General features: G+C 55.3%; 1 protein-coding gene across 2 annotated transcripts in view; it reads left to right on the forward strand.

The window, feature by feature from the left end:
- RBM19 (RNA binding motif protein 19) overlaps positions 1–26,442 on the forward strand; it is a 127,465-nt gene that overhangs the window by 63,876 nt on the left and 37,147 nt on the right. For both annotated transcript variants that reach the window (XM_019734080.3, XM_074321072.2), the window contains exon 22: positions 17,660–17,765. In XM_019734080.3, coding sequence (XP_019589639.3) covers positions 17,660–17,765 — 106 coding nt within the window. The remainder of the gene's footprint in view (positions 1–17,659; positions 17,766–26,442) is intronic.

Below are 26,442 nucleotides of genomic sequence, written 5' to 3' on the forward strand. Positions count from 1 at the left end.
CTGGCTGCGGGAACTGAGATTATTTCTGGAGGTGGGAACGTCAAGCCCCACGACACACGTCCTCCTTGCTCCCTTCCTCTGACAGATTGTTAAATTATTCCAAGGGAGCCAGAGCTCTGAGGCTAAATTACCGCGACGGCCGTCTCATGGCCACCGTACCTGTTCTATCGCTTCCTTCTGCAGCCGCAGCCACCAAGAAACTTGGTTGAGAAAAGTCACTATGGGGCCAGGTGGGGAATCCAAGACAATAAGGGTTCCAGAGGTCCCCCCGTGTCTCCACACACCCATGAGGGGCAAGCCTTGCGTGTGTAAGGTAGCAAGTCGGGGGCACGGGGGCCATTAAGTATGTCATGCTTGGGTTGACAGGTCCAAACTCAAGGGCGTTTGCAGACTCAGTGAAATTGGGCAGCAGCAGTGTTCTCAGGAAGTGGGGGAGGCAGAAGAGGCCCCTTTCTTTTTGCAGACCTGGTTTTTACCCTTGTTCATTGGTTTCTTGAATGATGGAGCACATGGTAGGGCCATGGGGGTACACTGGTTGCCGAGACCAGTGAGGTACTGCCCTGTACGCAGGGGGAAATGGACAGTGAACGCGTGACATCAAAGAGTGATACGTGTGCTGACTTGTGGGGGGCGATGAGGTTGACAGTGCCCAGGAGAGTAGCTTGGGGTGGGGGGCAGGGAGGCGTCCCTGAACAGGTGGCTGTGACCTGAGACTCGAATGATAAAAAAGACCTAACGTTGCAGAGACCAAGGCAGGCGCCGTGCCAGGTACCCAGCCCTGAGTTGGCATGAGTCTTACCCAGACTCCAAGCGGGCTGGCGGAGGGAGGCTGGCAGGGAAAGGGAGTCTGAGCTCTCATGAAGACGCAGCCAAACTCCAGCACAGGCCAGAGGTCCGAGGGGTCGAGCACGAGGTCTGGCTCCGTGTGCTTCTCCCAGGCAGCCCACTTCTGTGTCCCACTCCAGAAATAATTCTCTGTCACATACGCACACCTCTCCCCTCCTCGTCTTTTTTTTTTAATCATTTGGCCCCTGGCTCTTTTCCCCCCCACTTAATCACATATCTTGGCGAGGATCTAGTTTTGGGAAGCAGTTTCCTAACATGGCCCCCTGAACAGCTGACCTTGGATTGCCCTCCTTTTGTCTCTGAAGTCTCTGTGCTGACGCGTATTTGTTGGGTGGGGGTGCGTGCCCAACGGGGAGAAGGTAGGAGGGGAGCATCCCGTTCCTTCCACACAGCATGTCTTGTCGTTCCTGTGGCAAGGTGATCAGGCGGAAACCTTCTCCCCATCCTGCAGAGAGAAGCTGGCTGGGGGGCTGCTGTGGCAATGCCAAGCTCGGCCGTCTGTGATGGCAGGCTCCTGGGAGACAGTCCCTCATTAGAGCCCCCTCAGGTAAATGACACATCGGGAGGTCGAGGTGGAGAGGCATAATGACTCCTTCTGCAAACCTCCCTAATTACCAGTTGACTTGGATTTTCTCACAGCCTCTAATAAGTGCCCCCTGATCTAATAAATACCTGATTAAGGAAAACAAATAACTCAGGGAGTAAGGAGGGAAATGCACCTGGTTGTCAGTGAGTAGGACATAGTAGGTGCAGAGTGGAGGCCCGAGCTGGGGCCACAGTGATGGTGTGAAGCCTCCTTGTGGAGTGGGGTTGGCCTGGGGCGCGAGACTGCTCTAGAACAGGGATCGTCTGTACTTCTATAAAGAGCCCGTGATGGTTAATTTTATGTGTCAACATGACGGGGCCACTGGGTGCCCAGGCAGCTGGTAAACATTATTTCTGCTGTGTCTGTGAGGGTGTCTCAGGAAGAGATTAGCTTCTGATTGGCAAGCTGGGCAAACCTGACCATCCTCATCAATACAGGTGGGCGTCGTCCAACCTGCTGAGGGCCTGAATAGAACCAACAGGCAGGGAAAGGGTGGCTTCGCCCTCTGCTTAAGCTGCGACACCCTCTCCTGCCCTCAGATATCAGGCCTTCGGACTCGGGCCAGCACTTACACCACTGGCTCCCCTAGTTGTCAGGCCCTCGGGTTTGAGCTGCAGCTGCACTGCTGTCTGGGCCCGTAGCCTGCAGGCGACAGCTCATGGAACTTCTCAGCCTCCACCGTCTCGTGAGCCAGTCCTTCAAAGGCAATCTCTTTCTATATGTCCACATATATCCTGCTGGTCCTGTTTCTCTAGAGAGCCCCAACACAGAAACGGCCGGGGAGTAAATGTTTTAGGCGCTGTGGGTCATATGGCTCTGTCACAGACACTCAACTCTGCTGCTATAGCTTGAAAGCTGCCGCAGATAAGACGGAAGCCAGTGGGCACAGCCGTGTCCCAGGAAAACTGCATTTACCCAAATGGCAAAAGGCCCAATTTGGCCCATGGGCCCTGGCTTACCACCTGTGGTCTAAAAGAACCAGTCACTTTTCCTCATTATCGTTTAAAATAGGAATAGCCGTCCCTTGCTAAAGGACCTGTGACGAGAGAGCAGGTGCTGGGACTCGTGAGGCCATGCCTTCCAGACACCTGGTAAGGGGCCACAGAACTGCATGGAGATCCAAACCAGACTTGGATTCTGAAGACCAGTCTCCTTGAGCCCAGGGGCCGCTGGTCTTGAGCGTCTGTCCTTCTGCATTTCAGCTGCTCTCACTGATGCTCTTAGTCCCTCCCCTAAACACTTCCTCTTTGATAACTCTGTTAGTCAGGATAGGTCTAATGTGCTGCAGTAACAACTTAGCCCCAGAATCCTTGTAGCTAAACACACCCCAGTTTATGTGCACATCTAGTATGTGCATGTGTGGGGGGTGGTGCTCTGCTCCACAGATTCTCTCAGGGCCCCAGGCGGAGGGAGGCTCTACCTCCTCATGATGTAGTTTCAGGTTTCTCCTTGGCAGGGAAGAGAGCTGGACACTTCGTAGGTCAGATCTGGTGTCTTTGCCTGCCTACAGGGGCTGGCAGGTGTGCGAGAGCCATGGATATTTGGAGAGCAGGTGATGGTGCTGTGACACTAACTGACCCCACCCCCCAATACACCTTCAGTAATGTTCCTGGAACACACTGATGGTCACTGGTATAGCAGAGGGGGTTTCTTCCTGCAACGGAGAAACGTTGCTTCAAGTGAAAGCACCCCCCAGAATCCCAGAGTGCAAAGCACACCCAAGTGGAACCTCTCTGTATCAAGTTGGTGAGGGTGAGACAGACAGAGCACCCTCATGGCCTTGGGCAGCCCACTGGGGGCATGGGGCTCAGTCTGTGGGCTTCCAGTCCCACCTCTGCCAATGGCATTTTGAAGATTGGCAGGGGGCGGGCATCTCCTCCTTCCCTCATCTGTAACGCAGGAGTCTGGTCCTGGCTCAGGACCCCTCACCACTGGCTCTGGGGACAAGTAAGAATGCAAACGCCAGGACACTTCCCTTGGGAGGGTTATCCTTACCTGACTTGCATGATCTCTCTTGCTCATCTGTCATCTGCTCCTTTACTCGTTCATTTTGCTTCTCGGTGAGTCTCACAAAGGCCCAACCTTGTGTGAAATGCTTCAGACATATTATCTCATTGAATCCTCACCACAACTCTGCTGAGCGGGAGACCCTTCACCCACTTGACAGATGAGCAAGCTGAGGCCAAGAATGGAAGAGCCAGCTTGACCCCCGTGCTTGTAACCCCTATACCATCAATCCCTTCTGACATGCGAACTCATCCTAGCCGTTGGAGGAGCAGCACCCCACCAGGGGTGGGAAACTCCCATCTGATCCGGATGGGGTTTCTGGTCCACCGGGAGTGTGACTCTCACCAGGGAAACCAAGTCTGGTTTTAATTATCTCCCACCCTGCCCCACAAGAGCGTGAAAACCTCCGATAGTTTTTCTCCATCAATAATTCCTCACCCCACCCACCCCCAGGCGCACATCACCACAGGCCTGCTGCCTCAGGAAAAGCTGTGGCCACACTTCCTCGTCTTCCAAATGGAACGGAGTGGGGGAGATGAGGATGGGGAGGGCGGCGAGAGTCACACACACAGCTCCTCTTCTGTGCACCGAGCGGGAGCAGGGAGATAAAGCACGTCGAGGGCTTTGTGCATCACCAGAGACACGATAATTTACTTTCCCTCTGCGCGAACTTTGCAAATGATGCTCTTTAACTCGCTGGTGAGATAAACAGTGGTTGTTGCAGAAAGGGCCTCCTTTCCCTCTGACTGCTGATTTTTCTCCCCTTTCTCTTCACCTCTGCCTGGGGCTCCTTGGTTTTCCCACACCCCAAATCCTATCTGGGTTTCTTATCATGGAAAGAGCTCTCCCCACCTACACACCCCAAAATCCCCCACGGCAGGTCCCACCTGCTCTCACATTCCCACACCTCAGACTCGCTTCCTCTCCTTTTCCTGTAGCCACCCGGCACCTGCCCTCCAGAGCCCATTTCTCTTTGTCCCAGACTCCAGGCCACACACGGCCCACATTTCACCCCTTTGTCCACTTCTGATGGACCATCCGATTCTACGCATCCTCTTGCTCTTCATTTGAGTCATGCTCTGTGTTGGTTTATTCGGCCCCAAACAAATGGTACCCCTCACAAGTTCATTTTCACCTCTCCCTGCATCTTAAAACTCGCCAGCCATCTTGAGCTCGAGTTGTTTTATTGTTGTTTTCGTTCCCAGACTTTTAAAAATAATATTTGTCCCCGCCGGGGTGAATGGCGCGCGCGCGCACACACACACACACACACACACACACACACACACACGGGCAGGCTCAGCAGCGTGAATCGCCGCTCCTCCAAGCCCTGTCTCCGGGCATGCCCCTCGGAGGGCTCCATCATCAAAGGCCTGTGCTGTGGATTTGAGGTGTCTCCACTGTCATTCTCCGATGACGCTAGGCCTGGCTTTCTTGGGAAGCTCAGGTGTTGAGGCTGTTTGGTTGTGTGAGGCACACGCCAGTCCTACCCCCATTGGACTGAAAAAGTGGTCACCTCCCAGCTGTGACGTGCCAGGGTGAGGCCCCCCAGGGAGACACAGCAACCACACTCTCTGCCTTTTCCCAACCATGATAGTGTCGAATGGATGCTTGGGACTCTTGCCAAGGAATGGAGAGCATCCGTATTGGCTTTCTAATGCTGTGTGGGGTATGGAGTGCCTCTCCTAAGGGCACGTGTCAGAAGCCTCCAGAATGCCGAGAAGCTGCCCTCCACATCTGTCATCATCTCCTCGGCTCTTTTTCTGCTTCCTGCATCATTTGCCAGAAAGCTTCCCAGTGTCTCTCAGGCTCCAGCGAGAACCTGAGACAGTGAGTTCAAGGGCAGAGGTGGGTTACTCTACCCAGAGTGGGGCATAGCTCGGCAAAGGAGGAAGTCGGCAGAGTCCACAGTCAGACAGCCCTGGATGAAAGCCCTGCGAGCTTAGACAGACCTCCCCTGGGTGTCACAGGGACACTGGGGATGCTGCCACCCCCGGGGTTGCTCTGGGCCAACAACGTAGAGTGTCTGGTGCCGAGTCCGGCATGTGGTAGGCGCTCAGCAAACGCTGGTCCTCTCCCCACCTCTGCTTCCTGTTTCTGGTGTCAAGGACGTGTGTCATGAGAGGACCAGAAACAGAACAGTGAGGAAAAGACAGGCATCCATTCTTAACTCAGTCAGCAGTCAGCCAGCCGGCACGCTGGGCGCCGTGGGCGCTGTCCTGGGTGCTGACCACTCAGTAGTCCAGCCGGGGAGACACACAGTAGCCAACAGAACAAAACGCACCGTAGGATGTAAAGTTGATGATGCTGAGGAAGAGGAACGAAGCAGGGAAAGCAAATGCCAGGCCTTTGCAGGTAGGCAGGCTGGGTAGGAAGGCCTTCACCCTGCCATCCTTCTCCTTCTCGCTGCTTCATAGGGCAGCAGCTGGGGGTGTGGGTCCATAGCTTTGCCTCTGTGCTGAGCAGGTCTCTAGGCTGGTGACAAGAGTTATGGTTCTTGGCTCTGTGGGACCTGGCACTCACCACTGGGTGCAAACACACACTAACTCAGCCTGTCACCCGCACCACTGAGGCATGAGGGCCTTCCCCACGAAGTGACTTTGCCACCTTATGCTGTTACGCACCAGTCCTCTCTGAAAACGTTGACCACGTGGTGGAAGTCTTTCTAAAATGCACAGTGCCTGTTCCTCCCTGTGCCAAGGCCGCTGAGCCCAGGCTGCAGTGCAGGGGCGCCGATCGATGGCAGCGTCCACGTCGCTGCTCGTGGCCCCTGCACCTGATAACCCCGGGCAGGCTGCTGCTCCTCCCCAGTTACTGTCACGCCATGTTTGGGGTTTTTGAGCCAGTGCAGAAGTCAGCAAACTAAGGCTCCTGTGCCAGCCCCTTATTTTTGTAAATAAAGTTTTATTAGCGCACAGCCATGCCTGCTCATTTATTAGGTTGGTGCAGAAGTACTTGCGGTTTTTGCAATTTTTAACCTTTTAAACCGCAATTACTTTTGCACCAGCCTAATACATGTTGTCTATGGCTGCTTTCTTGCTAGAGCGACAGAGTTAAGTAGTTGCAAATCCAAAAACGTTTACTATCTAGCCCTTTACAGACAAAGTGTGCAATGCCCCTGGTCTAATCCATGACTCACTTATCATTCCTTGAGGGCTTTTAGGAACCTGCCCCTGTTAACCCCTTTTGCCCTTCTCAGCTGCTCTGGGATGAGAAATTAGGTAAGCAAGTTTGTAAAATAAAAGTAAGTAGGCTCTCGGTGAATGAGGGGGTGAGGTGAAGGACTTTCCCGTAGGTGACAGGCAGAAAGAAGCTTAATGTGTGGTCTTCGTGGCGTCGTTCTGTTTACCAGGGGGAGACTTTTTTTCCTTCTGGATCCTCAGATTCTGGATGAGTGAGCCACACCTGCTCATCTGGAGTGTCGTGGGCCACGCAGCCCGCTTGCTGTTGACGGCATGGAACTTGCTTTGCTCTGAGCCCCTGTCCCTCGAGTCCCACCCTCAGACCCCCAGTGTTGGCTTTGACTCGCATCCCATCTGTGCTCCCAAGAGGGCTCCTGCCACCCTCTCACCCCTTTCCTAGAGATGCCATCGGGGCACCATGTGGGTTTGTCTGGGTGTTGAGATGCTACCTGGCGCTTCTCCAGAGAGGTCAGAAGACTTGGGGCCCGGTGGCCGTGAGGCGGGCATGCACACTGGGGCACCCCGGAGCCACAAGCTGCCGTGTTGTCAGTATCAAATCCCCCCAGGGTGCATCCCGCTGGCTCAGCAGGTGGGAGGTGATGTGGGTGACTGGGCTGTTGCTTGGCAGGGGCAGGGGGGACCATCGATGGGGGTTTTCTAATTCCCTGCCTACCCACATGTGCTCCTGGGGGGCCTACAAAGCCCTACAAGCTCAACAGTTCTCCCGTATTAGTAAGACCTTGCTTCTCTTCTCCCTTCAGATCTTATTCTCGTCCAGCTACCCTCCACGTCCCCAGTTAGCAGGCTCTGCATCACTAGGAGACTGGTGCCCGTAGCTTGAGGGTTAGGCTGTGACTCATTTGGGAGAGCATGGTAGGGCTGGTGAGAACCAACTGGAGATAGTCTGGGTTCGTGATGTGCCGGCCTCATTCAGGTTCTGAGTGTTGAAATGGGTCCAAAAGAAATCAGAGTGATGGCCCTTTCTGTGTGTAGCAGATGTGGCTGGGGAGTGGGCACTGAAGGGAGGTAGCAGGTGCTAAGGAGTGGAGTGGCCATCCTTCATTCAGCCTTCTCAGGAGGCCTGGCTGTGACCTGGCAGCAGGTGGCATGGGCGGGTACGGGCCATGGTGTCTTCCCTCCTCAGCACCCCGAGCCCAGCCTGAGACGGGCCAGCTGCCTGCTCTGTTTTCATGGGAGCTCATCCCACCTTCTCCTGCCCTGTAGAAACCCCAGGAGCAGATGTTTTAATCCACAGACAGGTTTCTGGATTTGGTGGTTACGTGGGGACATAGGAGTTCACCTCTTAATGGTCCTCGGAATGGCCGCAGACATGGGCAAAGCAAAAAGTATTGTGTGTACGCAAGTCTAACCACAGTTGGTGACTTCCTGGATCTTCTCCACCTCCTTCATATTTTCTGGAGTTACCGTGGAGCTTTCAGGCCTCATGGAGATAATAGAAATAAGCAAGATACGTGGCAGATTAATTCTTTAACCAGATTTAATCTAACAAGAAAGAGGCTGGTTTTGGGTTTTTTGGTGGTGTGTGTTGTTGTTTTTCTTTTTAATTTTTTCCTTCCTTCTCTCAAACGTTTCCTGTACTGAGGATAACAAGACCAAAGGGTGTTAAATTGGTTCTGAATGTCCACCAGTGGCTGGCCACATTCTTGTAACGATTTCATTAGCCTGAATTATCCACTTTATTTTCTTGTAATGGGATTAGCTATACTTGAGGCAGCTGAAGACCAGAGGGGGAGAAAGTGAGGGAGAGCGTCCGCTGTGTGTTTCATTAACTCACTCCAGCAGAGGTGTGGAACTGACCAGAGTGCGTGCCCTGGGCCAGAGGTTGCGTCTCGATCCCCTCCTTTTAAAAGGAAGAGGGACACGAGCTGTTCCAGTGGTCTCACTTGGCCCAAGGAACGAGAGGTGCCTGGGTCTGGCTGACGGATGCCTCCTCGGGGACAATTTCTTCCAATTACCTTGTAAAAGTAGTAGGATGTGTGGGTAAGATGGAAAACTGCATCTTTTTTCAGGGCTCCAGGAATCACAAAGCCACATCTGGCCCTCCCGTCTCAGCTGTTTGCTGGAAAGCCCTGGGGTCCACCAGGAGGGGCCTGACTGGCCAGCCTGCTCCTTCCCAGCTTCCACCTGAAACTCCATAAGGGCTTGGGGAGCTGGGGGTGTGAATTGCATGTCACCAATACAAATCCTCTTAGTGGGCAAGGCATTACTAACGACAGCTTCCGTTTCTTCGTTCCTGATAGATGCCAGGAACCATGAACTCAGCAGCCTTGTATGAGTGGGTTGGGCGGTGATTGTGCCCATTTTACAGGGGACAGAAAAGTGATATGGGGCGCAGGGCTGGGATCAGAACCCAGGTCTGACTCCAAACTTAGGTTCTTTCAGTGATGCTATGACTTGGTCCCTCTGTGTCAAAACTAGACTCTTTCTGTGGCAGTGCCCCACTGCGTAGTCACCGGAGATACACAAGTTTCACCTGAGTGTTAAAGGCAACGGCCTTTCACCTTACTGTGTGTGCTCGGGCCTTCCATGACGACAGCCTTACTTCTTTTTCAGCTCCCAAATTGTATTCTCCAACTGTGTCCCGTGGAAAACCAGTGTCCTGAGAGATGCTAATAGGTTTTCTTATTTGGGGAAGAAGGGTTCTGTGGTCCGATGAGTTTGAGAAACATTGTGTCTTCTTTATTACTGTTCCAGATAGATACTCTGTGCTCCTAATATCTTAAAGGCACTGACAAGGTCTGCAGCAGAGAAGCTCACTGATCTCTGTTTAACTAGATGTCTCCCAAACTTATTTAATCCTAGAAGCCTTTTTACACAAAATATCTATGAACACCTTTCAGGACAAATTTGAGAAATACTGTATTTTTAAAAAGTTACCTCGTGTATTAAAAACTATTTTTATGAAATTTTCTGCCTGAGGCCTACACTCCGGTCCAGCAGACAGTGTTCATCCCGAAGCTGCTTCTTCAATCCTTCAGCCCCGCCCAGATGCGCCCCCTCTGGTGCCGAGCAGCGTTTAAGGGCACAAGCTTTAGAACTTCATCAGTCCCAGGTGTGAGTCCTGGCACTGTTTTGGCAAATCCCTTAAGCAGCCTGTGCCTCAGTTTCTCCATATGTAAACTAGATGCATCATCCCTGCCTCACAGGATTGCTGAGGGTGGCGTGAGGTTATACGTGGAGCACGCTGAGAACAGTTCCTGGCCCGTTGAGTGCCCTCAGAGTGGGGGCCTCCAAAAAGCGCCTGTGACAACCAGTGGGGGGGGGTTGGCAGGAGGAAAATCCTAGCAATTCTGTCTCTGTGTTTTAGCTCATTCTGTTAAATTTTCTAATTTTTAAATATTTAAAGTTGAACACACACAGTGAAACAGTGGTGCTTATAGCCATCATGTGTAACTGACAAGTGTACATATATTGGGGACGAACGCCCAAATCTATTTTACTGAGGATGTGCCCCAACCCCAGGGGAAAAACTTGAAAGCCACCAGCTTACAATCATCGAAAAAGAAGCTGTGCCCCATGGAGGCCAGAGCGTGTCTGGTTGCTTTTCTTTCCCGGCACAGAGCTCTGTACCTGCACACGGGCCGTGCTCGGGAAGTGGCGTGAATGCAGGGCACATAGTTCCTGCAGGGCACATAGTTCCTGAAGGACCAGGCACGTGAAGATTGCTGCCATGCTGCAGATCTAGGTCTAGGTCCTAGAGGAGGTGAGGGCCGTGCCTTCAGTGCCTGTGTCCCCACAAATGGGTCCATGCCTGGAGTAGAGGCTGGGGGGCAAACCGTGGTGGCAAGACCCTGTCTGTCTTCAGGCTGCTGAGAAGCCCGCATTACGTGAACAGAAGCAGCCGAGGAGGAAGCAGACTGCAGGGGGCCGGGGGTGGGGGGCAGAGAGGCCCAGTCTCGGGCAGTGCAGAGGTAAGGGGCATTCCATCATTCTGGAAGCGGAGGACCCTTCTAATCTCTTGGAACCAAATCGGAATGGAAGGCGAATGTGGAGGTGCCACACAGGCTGCGTGTGTTGTATTTGCATGTGTTGTATTTGTTGACACTGTGGTTAAAATGTTTTGACCTGGTCACTAGTATTGTAAAGTCTCATTTCTTAAAAGAATCTGGATCGCAGCCCTCTTTAGAAGAAAGAGCTGCCGGCCCTGGGCCCAGATGCCCACTGGCCGTCCAGACTGGGGCTGCGAGGCTGCTGCGCCCTCTGGTGGAGCCGTGGGCCTCAGCCTGAAGCAGGCTGGCTCCCCTGCAGGGCTTATTGCAACTTGGATTGCTGAATTCGTACCCACCACCCCAGCCCCCAGCCCCCCCAAATGCTCCGAGCTTCAGATTCAGAGAGCTGGGGAGGGCCAAGACTGTGCTTTTCTGACAAGCTCCCAGATGACGCTGACACTGCAGGTACCGGGACCACACAGAGCTGGAGCATTTCTGCCATTTGTTCCCAGCTCTGTTGGCTCCCTTCCCTCATCTTCTGCCTCAGACGTCTTTGGCTTGGGGGTCAGCATCCTGTCCCTTCTGTTGACCCAGCTCTGGCGCGTCTCAGAATCCCTTCACACCTCTCTCTCTCCCTCTCTCAGTCCAGCCTGAAAACGACTCAGCCAGCGTCACCCGACAGTGAGGGCAGGGCCAGGCCAGGAGCTTCCATCTGCCGGTGCAGGTCCCCTCCACCAGAGCCTCTCAGGAGAGCCTGTGGGTTCTGCGTGGAACGCGGGCCCCACCGATTCAGAGATACCATTTAAGTGTTCTTCCCCAAGATCCCTCATCTAGAAAATGAGAGGGTCACACTTGCCTGGAAAGGACCCATGAAAGGCTATTGAGAAAAGCTAAACGCTGTCCCCCTCACTTTTTCTCTCACTTTCTTAGAAACCAGGTCATTTTTCAGCCTCTGAGAGGCAAAAATGAAAGGGAGCATTGCGCTGATGGTGATAAGGTAACCTTTCTACATGCGGCTCGCACCGTGATGAGCCGTGAGTAATTGGAAAAGTTCAGTCTAAAAGGCACTCTTTAAAAAGAGCGCAAGAGGGAACAAAAGAGGAAGAAGCGCCACAGGAACTACGCCTCCATTAAACCGCTCCCTAAGCCATCGCCCCTTGGCCAGGGTCCGCTCGACTCAAGAGTTGATACATACTCAGCAGCATGACCTCCGGGGACAGTGGGAACAGCCCACCGAGACCCCCCGCCCAGGCCAGCATCTTGGCCAGGGTTGTCTAGAAGGAACCGTGTCTTTTCTCTCCTGCTCAGCAGGACACAATGGTGAACCGTGTTGTCGAGGCCCCAGGCCCTTGGGGAATCATCGAGCTGGCCCCCTCTTTGCCTGGCTGTCATTTATTCACCTTACCTCAGTCACATGACGGCTCTGTAAACAAAGAGGGACATGAGGCGGGGACAGTGGACAAAGCCGCTGCCAACCTGCCGTGATCCTTCACCCAGTGGGAACTACTCCGTGGGTCCATGGGTCCATGGGTCCATGGGTGGACCCTCCTTTAGGATGGTGGGCGCAGAGGGGAGAGCAGTGAGCAGAGGTCAGCAGCCCTCAGCTGTAGCCCCTACACAGGTCAGATAAGGGGTTTTATCCCAGAGTCCTCTTGTGTCTCTGGGACAGAGGGGGGCCCACGGCCTGCCTGCCAACTCTTCCCTACCAGGTGAGGGAAGGTCCCCTGAGAACAAGGTTGATGTCTGTCCTGCCCTTGACTCCCTCCCAGCGCCCTGCATACAGGGGCCTCGCAGAGACTTGGGGACAAACCGCCCACTTTGAGTCCAGCTCAGGCGTCTCACACCATCTGTGCGACCTTGCCCAGTTCACCCCCTTGGTAGGTAATGACTCGCCGAGTGACCTTGGGGAAATCAGGTCACTTCTTTGAGCCTCAGTTTCCTCCATCTCTATAATGGGAATGGCAGTGCCCAGCTCCTAAGGCTGTCGTGAGATCACGCTCAGCAGATGCTTAACACGCTGCAGGGCACAGAGCACTGAAGAAGCACCTGGGGGATGGACGGATATGTTGTGTGGGTGTTGGGAAATCGTGGTACATTTGAAAGGCTTTTTAATGCCAAGAGATTGAGCCTTTTTTCCTTACCTCTAGAAGGAACAAAAAGCCTGTGGTTTATTCTTATCACAAAACCACCTCTTCGTCTTGTGCAGACCACGCTGTTGTTCTGGCTCTCAGTCCCTTGGGTGGCAGCTGATGTTTTTTTCCGTCAGCCGTGCCTGGAGTGCAGGTGGAGAGAAGTCGTGCCAACAGACTTCCCCACATGACTCGGCACTTCTGCTGGGACTCTAGTTGCCTTCGCAGATCCAAATAGGAGAGTGATGAGGATTTGTGTCCTGGGAGCAGAGTAGCCTAGGCTCCTCAGGGCGTGCCCGACCCCCACTTGGTGTTGGCATGCGGGCTAGAGGGTTAGGCTGGCCTCCCTGCCTGCTCATTCAGCCCCCAAACCCAGGCACCAGAGCAGCTGCAGAATTGTCAAGCTAGGCATCTCTGGAGGGTCCTCTCTGTCTCCCCCTCAACTTCCCTCTCGCTTCCGTCCCCCCCAAGCCCATCACGACATTCGAAGAGGAGAGAGGATGATTCATCCCTTTTCATAGCAGAGTCAAAGACCCTGAGCAGTTGTCATCCAGGGGCCTGGTCAGGGGCGCATCGCGTGCCCCGAGAGAGGCAGCCCCCACATGCACACAGGGCACACACACGGATTGCTCTGCGTTCACGCCTGTGTGCAAACACAATTTGCATGTCCAGACTTGTTTATGAGGGCTGGGTATAATTGGCTTCCGGTCTCAACACCTCTCCACCTCCCCCCCCCCCCACCTCCTTCTCCCCCGTGTGCCCTCCCACCTGCACACGCCTCAGAAGAAATTAGAAACGTGACAACAAACTCCAGTTGTCGAAAACCCACAAACCCACCACCAGTCATGCGCATTTGGCGTGGCTGAGGGGGTGGGCCTCGGCGTGGGGGAGTAATTGGTGAACCCGAGGTGAATGAAATAATTGGAAAAGTGAGGTGTGAGTTTGTTACTGAAGTGTGAGCGTGGTGGGGGAGGAAAGGAGGGCCATGTTTAAAAGCCCGCTATGTCCTCTTTATTCACAGCTTCTGATACAGTAATTGCTATTTTGTGGTTTCTATTATCTACACAGTGGGGAGTGTACGCGTCTCCTTCCCCAAGCTACAGAGTCTGGGCTCGGTGGGGAGCTCCTGGGTGCCCTGTGATTTTCCTCCCTCTCTGGACCTTGGTGGCCCTGCCCAGGCTCACCCAGGTGGCAGCCTCGGTCCTGGCCGACTAGGGCTTACGCACAACTTCCTTCCAAAGCCGCTCTTAAAAATGGCTCCCTGGACTTGGCTGTCAGATAAGAACCTTAATAATGGCTGGTATTTATGTATCGCTTATCTCCAAGGAGCTAAAGGTACTTCATCGATTTTTCCCCCCAACCCCTTTTTTTTTTCCATTTTAATTCTCTTTCTATATCTATCTGAGATCATTAGTATCAGCCTTGTATTATCGCACACGGTCATATAGGACCCAAAGCCCTCCACTTCCCCAGCATTGTTTCAGCCAGGAGGGAAAGCTTGCCCGGGTTGGAATACCAGGCCATCGGACCTGGGCAGGTCACTTCGCCCCTCTGGCCCTTGGTTTTCTCCTTTGTAAAAACAGGCGGTACCACCACTGCCCCACAGCTGTTGCACCTGGAAACGATATATTTAAAAGGCCTAGCCCGTCGCAGGCACTCTCGACAGAAGCAATGATAGTGTCTTGAAGTCTTAGCTGTTCATTTCGGGGCTTCACAGGCACCAGGAAGTTCCTTCTAAGATGTAACCCTAGTCTCCCAGGTGCTCCGTAGGCCCAGTTCTCTCTCGTCCTCTTCTCGGAAGGAAGGGGAAACAGCTCACCATCACCATTTATTTCCCTGATCCCCTGAAGCATAATGGGATTTGGGAAGCTACTAGGGTCTTGGGACACAGCATTTCATTTGCCCTCCAGGGGCCTGCCTGGAACCCCAAACAGGGGCTGTGACCTCCCCACGGCCCCCCAGCTTCCTGGGACAGGATCCCAGCTCCGTCTTCCCCGCCTGTGGTTCCTCATGAATCCAGAGTATCATGGCTCTCACTGCTGAGCTTTCGAATGCCACTTCTCCAGGCCACATAAGCACAGCTCCTTCAGCCTCTCCTCATCAGCTTTTTTCTCCCCCTTTTAATTATTTTCCTCGCCTTTCTCCGGACCCTTAGCTGCTTACCATGCACAGGGCATCCACAGCTTGCAGTGCACTGCAGAGAAGGAGGAATTAACCTCTCTCTTTCCCTCCTTCCCTCCCTCCCTCCCTTCCTCCCTCTCTCTCTCCCTGTCTCTCTCTCTCTCCCTCTCTTTCTCTGTCCCCGTCTCCCTCCCTCCCTCTCTGTCTCTCTCCCCCACATGCACACACACACAGGCTGGCTCACCAGAAATTAGACAGGGCTAAGAAGAAATCCGGGCAGAGGTCGTGGAGATCACCAAGCGACAGGATTGTAGCTCGTGGGCAGAGGCAGAGGTTTGCACATGGGGCAACTGGAAGGAATTGGGACTCAGTCAGCCTCCCTCGTCCTGGGGTCTTGGGCAAGTCACTGGACCCCTCAGAGATCTTGCAGGGCATTCCTAGCCACCCCCACATGGAGCCTTCCTGCTTCACACCAGATGGGGCCCAGCTCAGAAAGAAAGAGACCCCCATTCCTGAAAGTAGCCAGTCCCCTCCAGATAACTGAAGGGAGGCAAATATTGTGCAACAGAAAAGAGAGCTTAACATCAAACATACCCAAATTCACATTCTGGCCCTGCCACTTACTGGCAATAACTGTTGCCACCCTCAGCCTCAGTTTCTTCATCTGTAAAATGGGGGTGGTGAGACTAATAATGAACATTTGTGCTCTGTGTGTACCTCATGGCCTGTTTCCTGTACGTCTCATCTGAGTACAGGTGTAACGTACCAGTGGGCCCGCCTACCTTCCTGCTACCCTTTTCTGGTGGGTTCATTCCAAAAATACTGTCAGGCATCCACTCTGATCCAGACCCTGGGCTCCTTGCTGCAGGTCTCGTGATGGACAGAACAGAACTCGCAGAGCTGCGTTCCAGCCCCAGGGGAAGGCAGACAGCTACACCACAGTGAGCCCTGAGTGCTGGCAGGGCATCCTGCCCAGCCGAGGGCAGATCCGCACAGGCCGCTCAGGCCAGCGCTAGTGAAGCCGAGGCCAGAAAGAGGCCGGAGGCTGGGGCAGGGGTGGAGAGCGGGTAGAGAGACCAGTACACCGTAGGTTGTTTGTGATTGTGTCTGTACAGCACCTGGCGTGGCCCGGGCACACAGCAGGGCTCGCTTGGACCAGATCTGAATGCTTGCAGACTCCTCGGGCCTGGGGGGCCATCAGATGCACCCTCGCTGCAGTCCCATGGCTCTCTGTAGAGCTTAGAGCCTAGGGACCATTTATCTGAAGGCAGCTACCAGGAAACTCAGCCATCTCCGCCCTCCCTACCTAAGGCCAGCTCTGGCAGAGGCTGGGGGCGTCCACGGAGGAAGAGGCAGCGTGTCTGTCATGGGGCGCGCTGGCCTTTAGGTGGCAGAATAAAGCAGGGTTTGCGGGGAGAACAGCTCTGCCACCTCATCTTCTTGTCCCCACCTGCCCAGCTTCTGGGCCCCCACCCACCCCCTCCAAATCCGCCAGGAAGACTGACAGGGCTCTGCTGCCCATCCTCTCCAGCCCCTCCCCTCCCTGGGAGGCTGGCCTGGTCACCAGCAGCCCAGTTTCTGTCGCCTGCTCAGAGGCGCCAGGAGGGGGGAGCTGAGCTGCCGGGGAGAGCTCCGCGGAGACGTGCAGATTCATTTTGAGGACTCATAATGCCGCATTTACACACCGTCCTGCCTTCAGAAATTGGGCTGGTAGATGCCTGGTCATGCTGGCAGGGCTGTGGGTTAACACCTCGGATTCAGCTTATATCATTTCACGAGAGCTTACGGCCTTTCCGGTGTTTTTTACCCAATCAGTCTCTGGCCCTGAAGCATCCTAGACCATCGGCGTATGTGTGTGTGCCCAGCCGCTCGCGCGTATGTGTAGGTTTTCAGATAAAATAATACCTCTCTTCAGATGCCATGCACATCAAATATTTATCGGCAGCAATTTGCACGTATATATTTGATAAATGGATGTTAGGACGGTGTTGGGGCAAGGGAGCAAGGCAGGAAAGCAAGGGAGGCCCGATCCTTTTGTCCGGGAATTCCTCTGAGGCTTATTGGGAGCAGGGGTATGCGGGTAGGGAGAGGAGGGTCCCAGGGATGGCCCAGGCTGTGTGTACCTGTTTGATCCCTATCTGGGGGAGCCAAGCTGTTTCCTCCTCCAGAGCTTTGCCTTGCTCTGGCTTAGCAGATATCAAAACGGAAGACCAGAGGGAGGGGAAGTGGGGTTTACAGGGAGTCGCTCATTCGAGCAAGCGCAGAGCGCAGAAGATACATCCCTGGTCCCGGGCCTGGGAAAAGAGGCTCATCCTGCTGGTTCAACGCAGAGGTCCGCCATGGGGTAGATTCAGGTGGGGAGACCCCGCTGACCCCAAGTCTGGAGCCTTGGCTGGCACACACGAGCAGCCCCTCGCCTCCCCAGCCCGGCCATGCGTGTCCAAGGCTGGACACCCCCTGCTGAATATTTACCGCCACAGGCCGGGGAGAATGAGTGTGCCGGCCTGTCAGAGAAGAGCCGAAAACTGCCGGTCAGCATCTCCCACCTGACCTTTCCCTCCGTGCCCAGTGTGGTGGCCTGGGCCTGGAGGAGAGGGCCGCTTACACACCAGAGCACGTGCTGGCCAGTCGGGAGCTGCCGTGTGTGTGTGTGTGTGTGTGTGTGTGTGTGTGTGTGTGTGTGTGCGCGCGCGCGCCCGTGCACGTGTGCCCCTGCCAGCACTTCTGTCGTCTAACGGGAAGGAATGAGTGTATGAGCATTGGTCCTGCCCCCCCCACCCCCACTCCCTTTGCTGACATCAGTTCTGAAACTCCCCTGTTTTTGCTGTTTGCTCCTAGCACCTTTGGGGAGCTGAAGACTGTCCGCTTGCCAAAGAAGATGACTGGCATAGGCACGCACAGAGGGTTCGGCTTCGTGGATTTCCTTACCAAGCAGGACGCAAAGGTGAGACCAGGATCCCCGCGCACCCGTCCTTTCCTGTCTGGGCCCTTTGCGAGAGAAGCTGCAAAGCTCTTAACAGATGTGGGCGTGTTACCACCCCCGTGCGGTTTGTCTCTTTTTTTGTCTCCCTGACCCTGCTAATATGCACAACATCCTTGGAAGAATAAACCCTGGGTTTTGTGTTTGGAGGAAGGGGCAATTCTGTGACCTCCTGCCTTCCCCACGTCACATACGCAGGGACCAGGGATACAAAGTGGGGAAGCAAGTGGGTTTCCCAGGCCTCCCGGGTCAGACAGCAAGCTGCTCGGTCGTGAGCTTCCCCAAGGCTGGTAGCACAGGAGATGCTGTGTGGAGGATGCAGGGGTTCAGGGGACAGTGCTTGCCAAAGAGACTCTGAGGCATCCAGGGGGAGCCTGGGGGACACGTCTTTCCCATCCTCCATCCCACTGGGGCCTGGGGCTTCTGTTTTGTGCTGGTTGCCGATGAGGACGGTCTTGGCAGATGCTGCTGTGTACAGAATCCCTGCAGGCTCCCTGGAGACATACAACACCCTTTATTTTTGTAAGCAAGGCAGCCTCTCTGAATTTGGGGCCTCGTTCTCACTGAGGATACGGACTTGGGTCCTTGCCCAGCCCAGTGGCAGGCGTGGAGGCAGAGGCTGTGGGACTGGGGTTCTGGCTTTGCCCCTGGTTGCTGCCCTCACTGCACCAGGTCAGAATACCCAGAGGAGGGGGCAGTGGTGCTGTCATCTGTCACCATGGGCTCCCTCCACGAGCCTGTACCTTCAGGCTGTATCTCGGCTCTCTCGGCCTCGTCTTTCCTCGAGGGTACAGTAAAGCGATGGGCAGGTCTCACTACCGGCTGGGAACCTCTCCGTTCATCCCACCTCCAATGACAAGCAGAATATTTGTTGGGATTGCACCCACTAGCCTTTAGCCAAAGGCCCAGTGGGTGGAGCCAAAGGTGACATCTCAGGGACACAGCTGCAGCCTTTGTGGGCCCTGGGAACACGCGCAGGCAGAGGGGGTGCCCCCAGGACCTCAGGGAGCCTTGCCAGCCACCTTTGTCTCAGCGTCTTGAGCTCAAGTGCCTGTTTTGTTGACACGTGGCCACGTCTGTCCAGACATCTGCTCCTCTTTCTTCTCGGCTGGCAGGCAGCCTTTCCCTCGCCTCCCATTGTGACAGCAGGGGCAGCACCCCGTGTGCAGCAGCCCACCCCCCGCCTTGGCACTCAGCAGCAGGGCAGGCACCTTGGGGGTCCCCGCATTGGTTCAGCGGGAAGCCGGGGGGACAGCCGTCCGGAGCACCACTGGCAGCTCAGCTTTCCTAGCCACACCCTGTGCCTCAGTTTCCTCATCTGTCAAACAGGAATGATAACAGGTCCCACGTCACAGGGTGAAGCCAGATGGTACAATGAAACCCTGGCACTGGTCCTGGCACACAAATGGTCCTCCTTGTTTCCACCAGCCCAGGTCCCTTCAGAGCCGGCCGGCCCTTGGTCCGCGGACGGAGAGAAGAGCAGCATAGGACAGTGTGGTCTCCCCCGTTCCACTGAGCTCTGGGCTTCCGAGGAGGTTGAGCCAGGAGGATTATCAGCTGTTTGATATCAGGGTTCCTCCGTGAGATGATGAGTGGGGAGAGCGGAGGGGCACCCAGTCCCTGCCCCCCTGAGAAATGTCTCTTCTTACCAGCTGTGAGAGCACAAGCTTTGAAGCCCGAGGTGTGGAGTGTGTGCTTGACTCCCAGGGGCCAGATAACGGAGCTTGAACCCTGTACTGCCACTCGCCTGCTGTGTAACTTGGGCGAGTCACTTACTTTCCGTGGGCCTCAGTTTCCCCCCTTACAAAATGGTGGTAGGATTTTCCTCGTGAGTGGTCGTGAGGTTTGGAGGAAGTGACATGGAGAACCTATGGCCTGGAGCCTGTGAGCTCTACCTGGTAGCTGTGGTGGGGAAGATAATGGTGACAGTGGTGACAGTGGTGATGACCTGACAAGTAGACGGGATGGGGAAGGAGCAGGGAGAAAAGGTGTCAGAGTTCCTTCAGCTAGAGGCCATCCGTCCACATGCAGCCTCTCCAGCCCCGAGGTTGACGTCAGAATTGATACGGCTCTCAGGGCCCAGAGGGTTAGACCAGACATAGGCTCCCAGCCGTGAAATTCCATGCGCCCCACTGCCAGGACACAGCCATCATGCAAGCAGAAACGGGGTTCTAAGGTAGACAGGACAGCACGAAGGCCCAATTGGCCTGCACTCCACATAGAGACCAGGCTGCAGGTTATTTCCGAAGCCAGCACAGCTCCTGGTGATTTATGCAGGTGGCTCCTCCCCTCCACACTTCCCTGTCTTCGATTCTGGGCTCCTGAAGGCGAAAGGGGACTGAGGACAGTGAGGACCCAACCCACAGCCCCTCCGAGACTGGCTCTTGCTGTCTCCCCACCCCCTGGCCTCCAACAGGCGGGGACCTGGCTCCGGAGTTATTTGTGGCCCCGCCATCCCAGCAGCAGCCCTTCCCTGTCACCGCATGCACAGTCGGGACGAGGGCCCTTTGTGCCTGCCGCCACCAAACAAGCCTGCCTTCCACAAAGTCTGAACCCACCGGGAGCATCTCTCTCCTGCAAAGCTCCCTTTGCTCTTTTCGCTTCCCGGAGAAGCGCGTTGCTTCTCTCTCTCCTTCTCCCTGTCTGTCTGAAGAACTTTATTGTCTCCGAGTGGAACATTCAGCACTCTCCCCTGACCCACAGAGCCGTGTGCGCTGCATCCTGGTGAATAGAATTGTGAATATTGTAAATATCTAGTTAGCTCGAGGGTGGGCGTGAGTTACAAGAGGGTGAGCAATGCTGCACGGAGACATTGAGTAAAAACAGATCTTTTTTTTTTTTTCGCCTCTGCAGAAGGCATGCGTGGGACTGCTAGGGCTGGCAGAGGCGCCTTCGTGACCCCCAGTTTCTCACTTCCCCAAGCGGCTCTCCTCCTTTGGAAGCGCTCTGGGGAAGGACACCTTTGGAAACCTTCCCAGGGCTCGCTGACACCCCGACCCACTCACCTCACTCACGCAGGGCTTTACTCCCATTTCCCACCACGGTGCCCTCCCTGAAGAAGTCAGTCCCTCTTTTGGCATAAGCAACTGCTTCTTGAACCTGGAGCTGTAAGCCTCCTGTGGGGGCCCCAAGCAGTCCTCGGACAGAAGGAAGGGAGAAGGGGAAGAAAAGATAAAAGGGATTGGGCAGACGTGGGGAGAATGGCAGGGAGGGCGTAAAAGCTGGTCATAGAAACTTGAGTCTGGAAAGCAATGGAGAAAGTAATGGTTTGTGGGCAAGGCCGGTGCTGAGATTGGAGCCAGGTACGTTGGCTCCCAGCACAGTGCTCTTTCCTGGCATCTCCCCATCCTCTTGGTCAACTGGCACAAGAGAGAATTCGGCCCCAGTCTGTCCCCCGGCACCACCATCTCTGCTTGGGCCCCAGGCAGGTGCCATCTGTGTGCCCCTGCCCTCGAGGATTCTGAGTCTTCCCACCTTCCTCCGTGACCCCCACACTCCACCCCACACGTCATCAGGAACTCCGTTATCTAGCAGGCCCTTTGGGGTCCGGCACACACCCCGCAACTGGGAAGAGAATGCTAGCACGAGGCTCTGAGAAGGCTGTTGTGGTCGAGCTCAGAGTAACCAGGCAACTGATGACAATAGCCAGAGGCTCCCGTGACCCACAGTGCTGGCTTTGTCCGTGACATGGACACCGCACGCGCATTGTCTCGTCCCAACCTGCAGCAGCCCCGGGAATCGGGCGGGAGGTTTGCGTAACTGCCTTCCCGCTTCTCCAAGCATTTGCTAAGCTCCCTCTGCTGCCACTGCTGAGCCCCAGGAACCAAGGGGAGACCTGGCTCTGCAGTAGGGACGCTGAACCGGGTGTGGGACCTGTCTGTCCTCGTCACAGGCTCCTTGAGCTGCATATTCTCCCAACCTAGGACCTCCTATCAGCCCCCGATGTCCCACAGAAAACGGCGTTCCCTGGGCAAGTGCCGGTTATCTAAGCTCCAGCTGTGATGAGCCCATATTTTTCAAAGAACCTTCCCCCACATGGCGGAGAGAAGTAAGTAGGGGGTAGGTGGAGGTTGATGAGGGCAGACAGGAAGTCCAGGAGTCGAACACATCCCGAATGCGTCGGTCTTGCTGGGAGCCCCAGGTCTGCACATACGTGCGTGGCTGTCCGCAGTGTTGAAGGCACCACATGGCCCTCTGGGTCTGATGATGTTTCTGGATGGGCAGCATCTTTGCGTTGATGAAAACTATCAACTTCTAAAAGCCCGTCTCTGGCAGGGGCAATGTTGGGCATTTGCGTAGGTAATTTCTAATCCTCCGGGGACTCTAGGAGACTAGGGATTAGGAAGCCCCATGACAAACGGGAAAACTGAGGTTCAAAGGGATGAAGTCACTTACCTGGGTGGTACAGCCAGTGCTGGGCGGGGCTGGGGAACCACCTGTGTCCATCTGACTCCAGAGCCGCTATTGAGGACTTCCTCCCTCCCTGCATGCATTTATCCACTTAAACGGAGGGCCAGCCCCCTCCTCGTTCCACCACACCCATCACCCAGCCCCAACACCTCACCAAAGAAAAGCACTCACTAACAAGAGACATTTTGGAAGAAGACCGAGAGGTTGCTCCTTAAAACATCTCTTGGGAACAAGCCTGGGATGAAAGCAGCTCCTCCAGGGCCCCAGAGGAGGATTGGTCCCCCACCTGCGCTCACTGTACCACCTTCCAACCCTCCCCGCCCACGGGACAGCCTCGCCTCAGAGGCAGCAGCATTCTACCTGGACAGGTGACCTGGAGTTCCCCCCAGGTGTGCCCACCCCGATTGGCCGAGAGGCCACCAATAGCCACTGGGATGCATGTAGAAGCCGCCGCCTCCTCTCTCTTCACCCAGATCAGGCTGGTCACGGAGGAAGAAGGGAAGGGCCGCAGGGGAGGGTAGGCGTGCAGCCCGGACACTGGGACGTCAACTTCTTCCCTGTGTGTGCCTTTAATTCTTCCTGCCCCCAGCCCTCCACCCTTTGTACTTCTGCAGTTGCAGCTGTTTTTATTTGCCGCCGCTGCTGTTGTTTTAAAAGGTCTATTTTCACATGGAATGTTATCCAATTAGCAGAGCAATGTGTTGGCTTAAATAAACACTTGGGGGGAGCCGGCAGTAGGGAGACGTGATGGCGGCTGGCGTTGGCAGGCAGAGCTGTTCTCACTGGTAAACAGCCGCAGCTTTAATGGTAGGGCCGCACCAATTCCTGTCGCCTCTCATTCCTCACTTCTGCACGCGGCCAGGAGGGGCAGAGGGAGCGATGTGGACACACGGCCTCGGGCCGTGACAGGGCAGGTGCCGCTGGGTGGGCGTTTTGGACGGGCTCCCGTTGGGCCTCTCTGCACCCGTGGCCTTCACCTTGCAGGCTGCGCCGAAACAAGACCTGCGGTGGAAAGAGGTGACGAGGAGCAAGCCAGGCGAAGCTGCTTGAGGCAGCGCCGGGCCATGGGCTGTGTTACATGCACAGTGAACATTGATGGCCATCCGATCACCAGTAGTGTGTGTGCAACACACACGTGTGCTTAACTGAGTGCAAGGAGGGAGCAGAGTGCAGTGCCCGCAGGGTCCTGTGGGGATGCGCCGGGGTCTGAAGGGGACATTTGCCGTGGAAATGAGTCCCTGGGGCGTGGCATCCCCGGGCAGCCCATGTTGTGGACAGGCCGCTGCACAGTGGTTAGCGGTGTGGCCTGTGGAGTCAGCCGCTTCCTTCCAGCGGTGTGACCGCAAACAAAGGACTTCATGTCCCCAGATCCCAGGTCACTCATCCCCTCCAAGGGGAATAATGCCACCCCTTGCCGCGATTGCGAAGCTCCAGTGGAGTGGATGGACTGGTGTGTAAAGGGCTTCAGCCAGGCCGTGGCGCCAGCACCAGGGTAGTGGAGGCAGCCGACTGCTCTGGGCCCCGTGGGCTGGACATGCTGCCGTTCGAAGCTGGGTCTTGGTTGTTCTCTGGCTCCCGAAATGTTAACTGGAAGCAAATTCAGGACCTGGGGTTTTGTCCCCACGTCTCTGTTCTGCCTTGTGTGTTGATGTATGCACTCACACCCGTGTTTTAATCGTGCGTTTTGTCTAGTTTCTGTCATCAGAGCCCAGGGGTAAAAGAAAATGTGTTGGCATTTCAAGGCCAGGACTCGCTCAGCCAGCTCGTTTATGGGCTGGGAACCAGGGAGCAGGACAAGCCGCCCTCCTTAGACGAGCAGAAACGCATCCTTCCTCACCACGTGTCAGCAGTGCCACGACGTACCTGTCTGCTGACGGTGTGCACTGCGGCCTGCCCAGCCCCCGTGAGGTCAGAGTGGGAGGAGACGGGGTTCAGTTGGCCTCCTTTCGGGTTGATGAGGCAGCCAGTGCAAGTACCAAGGTAATGTGCCCGCTTTGTGCCCACTGTGGAGCCCAAGGCCATTACCAGGCCACGCTGCCTCGTTGCCTTATCACTTCTGACCCTTGGCTACGTGGGACTGGCCTGGTTTCCCTGGTGACTCTTTGTTCTCTCCCAGAGGTCAGAGGTGATGTGTCCCCTTCGAGTCCCCTAGTTTGGTGGTTGGCTTACAGTAGGTCCTCCGTGGATGTTGAGTTGAATTGGATTGAGCTGAGTAAATGAATGGATGGATAAGTAATGGAAATCTATTCATCTGAAAGATTTTAGACACAACAGCCTGGAAATGGGACCCTGGGAATTTTTTTAGAAACACCCTCACTCAGCTCCCCGGTATCGTGACTCGGAACAGAGCAGGGTGCTGTGCAGAGAGCCCCACTTATTGCGGAGATCAGCTCCTCCCCTGTGGAGCCCAGAAGCAGCTGCAGGGTTTGCTGAGAACTTGCATGTAGGACTCTGGGAGCATTGGGACAGGGACGAAAAGGATCTGTCCCTCAGAGCACAGGACGTCACCCATGGGAAGACGTGAAACAGCCCGCGGTCACAGACCCTCCTCCCAGGAGTCACAGGGCCGCGTTCTTCGCCCACCTCAGCAGAGAGAAGTTAGCCCCCCACAGTCCCGGCCATGCCTGCTGCTCCCGTTCCCTTTGCTCGGTCTCTTGGCCAGTTTAAGTCACACTTTCCCCAGGCAATGGGGGCACAGATGGCTTGGGACAGGTTGGCGGTGTCCGTGCTCAGGGAGAGTTGACGTCTGCCGGGAGAGGCAGCCCTCCCACTCTGCAAGATACAGAGCAGAAGGGGCCGAGAGCGCGCCCTGGACTTCGAAATTTCAGACAGGAGGCCATCCTCGGCTCTGCCCAGAGCCATGGCCCTTGGGACGGGAGTCCTGCCAAGGGTATCGAATGGGCTTTGTTGCCGGAAGGAAGAGGCCTGTCTCCAGGGAGAGCTGCGGAAAGGTCAGGCCCAGTGCTGTGCTGGCTGCCTCCCAGTACCTTCCCTGTTCTGGAAAGATGGCCACCAGGCCTGGTCACAGTCTAGCCGGTGGCTGCCCTCCCCACTCTGGCTTCGCGGATTTCCTTCCAAGGGAATGGGGGAAAGGCGGCTGAGGGTAGGGCTCACGGCGCCCGTGGCTGGTGGCTTAGGTCAGAGGAAATCAAAGAAGCGTGATTCCGGGACAGCCGAGCCAAAGAACCAGACGTTGGGGGTATCTCTGGACTCCAGCTAACTGCTCAGAGCAATCCTTGTCACCTCAGATTGTCTGAGCAGGGCCAGGGCATGAGGCCTGCTGTCCAAAGTGGGAAGTCCATCTGCCCCGGGTCAAGGCAGAGACTTGGGGCAGCCATCTGCGTCAGGAAACAACCCAACCCGCAGATGGTTGAAATGACGAGAGATTCATGGAGGAGTAAGTGGGGCTCGGACACTCCCCAGGGATGGAGAAGCTCTCAGGACCGATGACAGTGGGAGGCCAAAGAGATGCTTGGAGGGAAAGGTAAGAGCCAGCGCTGCCAAGGCAGGAACTGTAGTCCTGGGGAGAGGGAGTGGGGGAAGGAACGTGCCCACCCCCATGACTCCCATCGGCTTACCCTAAATAGAAACCAGAAGGCCAGGGAGCCCCAGTGTTACAGTTTCCATGGGTGTCAGCTCTGAAAGCACAGAAAACAGGGGACTCGGAGGAGGAGCAGAAATAGGCAGCTAGCGCATCAGATGGTAACAGCAAGTGGCCCCAAATTTCTGGGAGGGGTCTCCTCTTAAGTGGCACACTCCCCTTTGCCAAATCATTGCCCCCTTAGAATCTCCTCTGGATCTCAGGTTTCTGCACTGACCCAACTGAGTGATTTGGTGGTTTGTCGTGTGCTGGTTGCATAGGTGCCTGTTTCCATTCCACGAGGTCCCAAAGTCATGTGTGTGGGGAGCAGGATCTTTTCTCCCTCTCTGTCTGTCAGACCCCAGACTGTGGTCCAAACCAAAAGGTAGAGTGTCTGCTCATATGGCCAGTCGAGGATGAGACGTGCTCCTTTCCCTGCCGTCTTCCTGGTCTGAATCGCAAGGTGTGAATAAACCGTGGCAAGACATCTAAGCCAACCCTCCACCTGCAGCCAGGACCAGCCTAACCGTCCCTCCCAGTCTGGAGAGTATTTTCAAGACCACAGTGAAGGACTTTGTTCTGCAAATATTCACTGAGCACGCTCTGTTCTCGGCATTGCTCTCAGGATAGCAAGGAGAGAGGCTTTCCCTC

Source organism: Rhinolophus sinicus, chromosome 9 (genome assembly GCF_057876585.1).
Source record: "Rhinolophus sinicus isolate RSI-liver-muscle chromosome 9, RSI-T2T, whole genome shotgun sequence".
In the NCBI taxonomy this organism is placed as follows: Eukaryota; Metazoa; Chordata; class Mammalia; order Chiroptera; family Rhinolophidae; genus Rhinolophus; species Rhinolophus sinicus.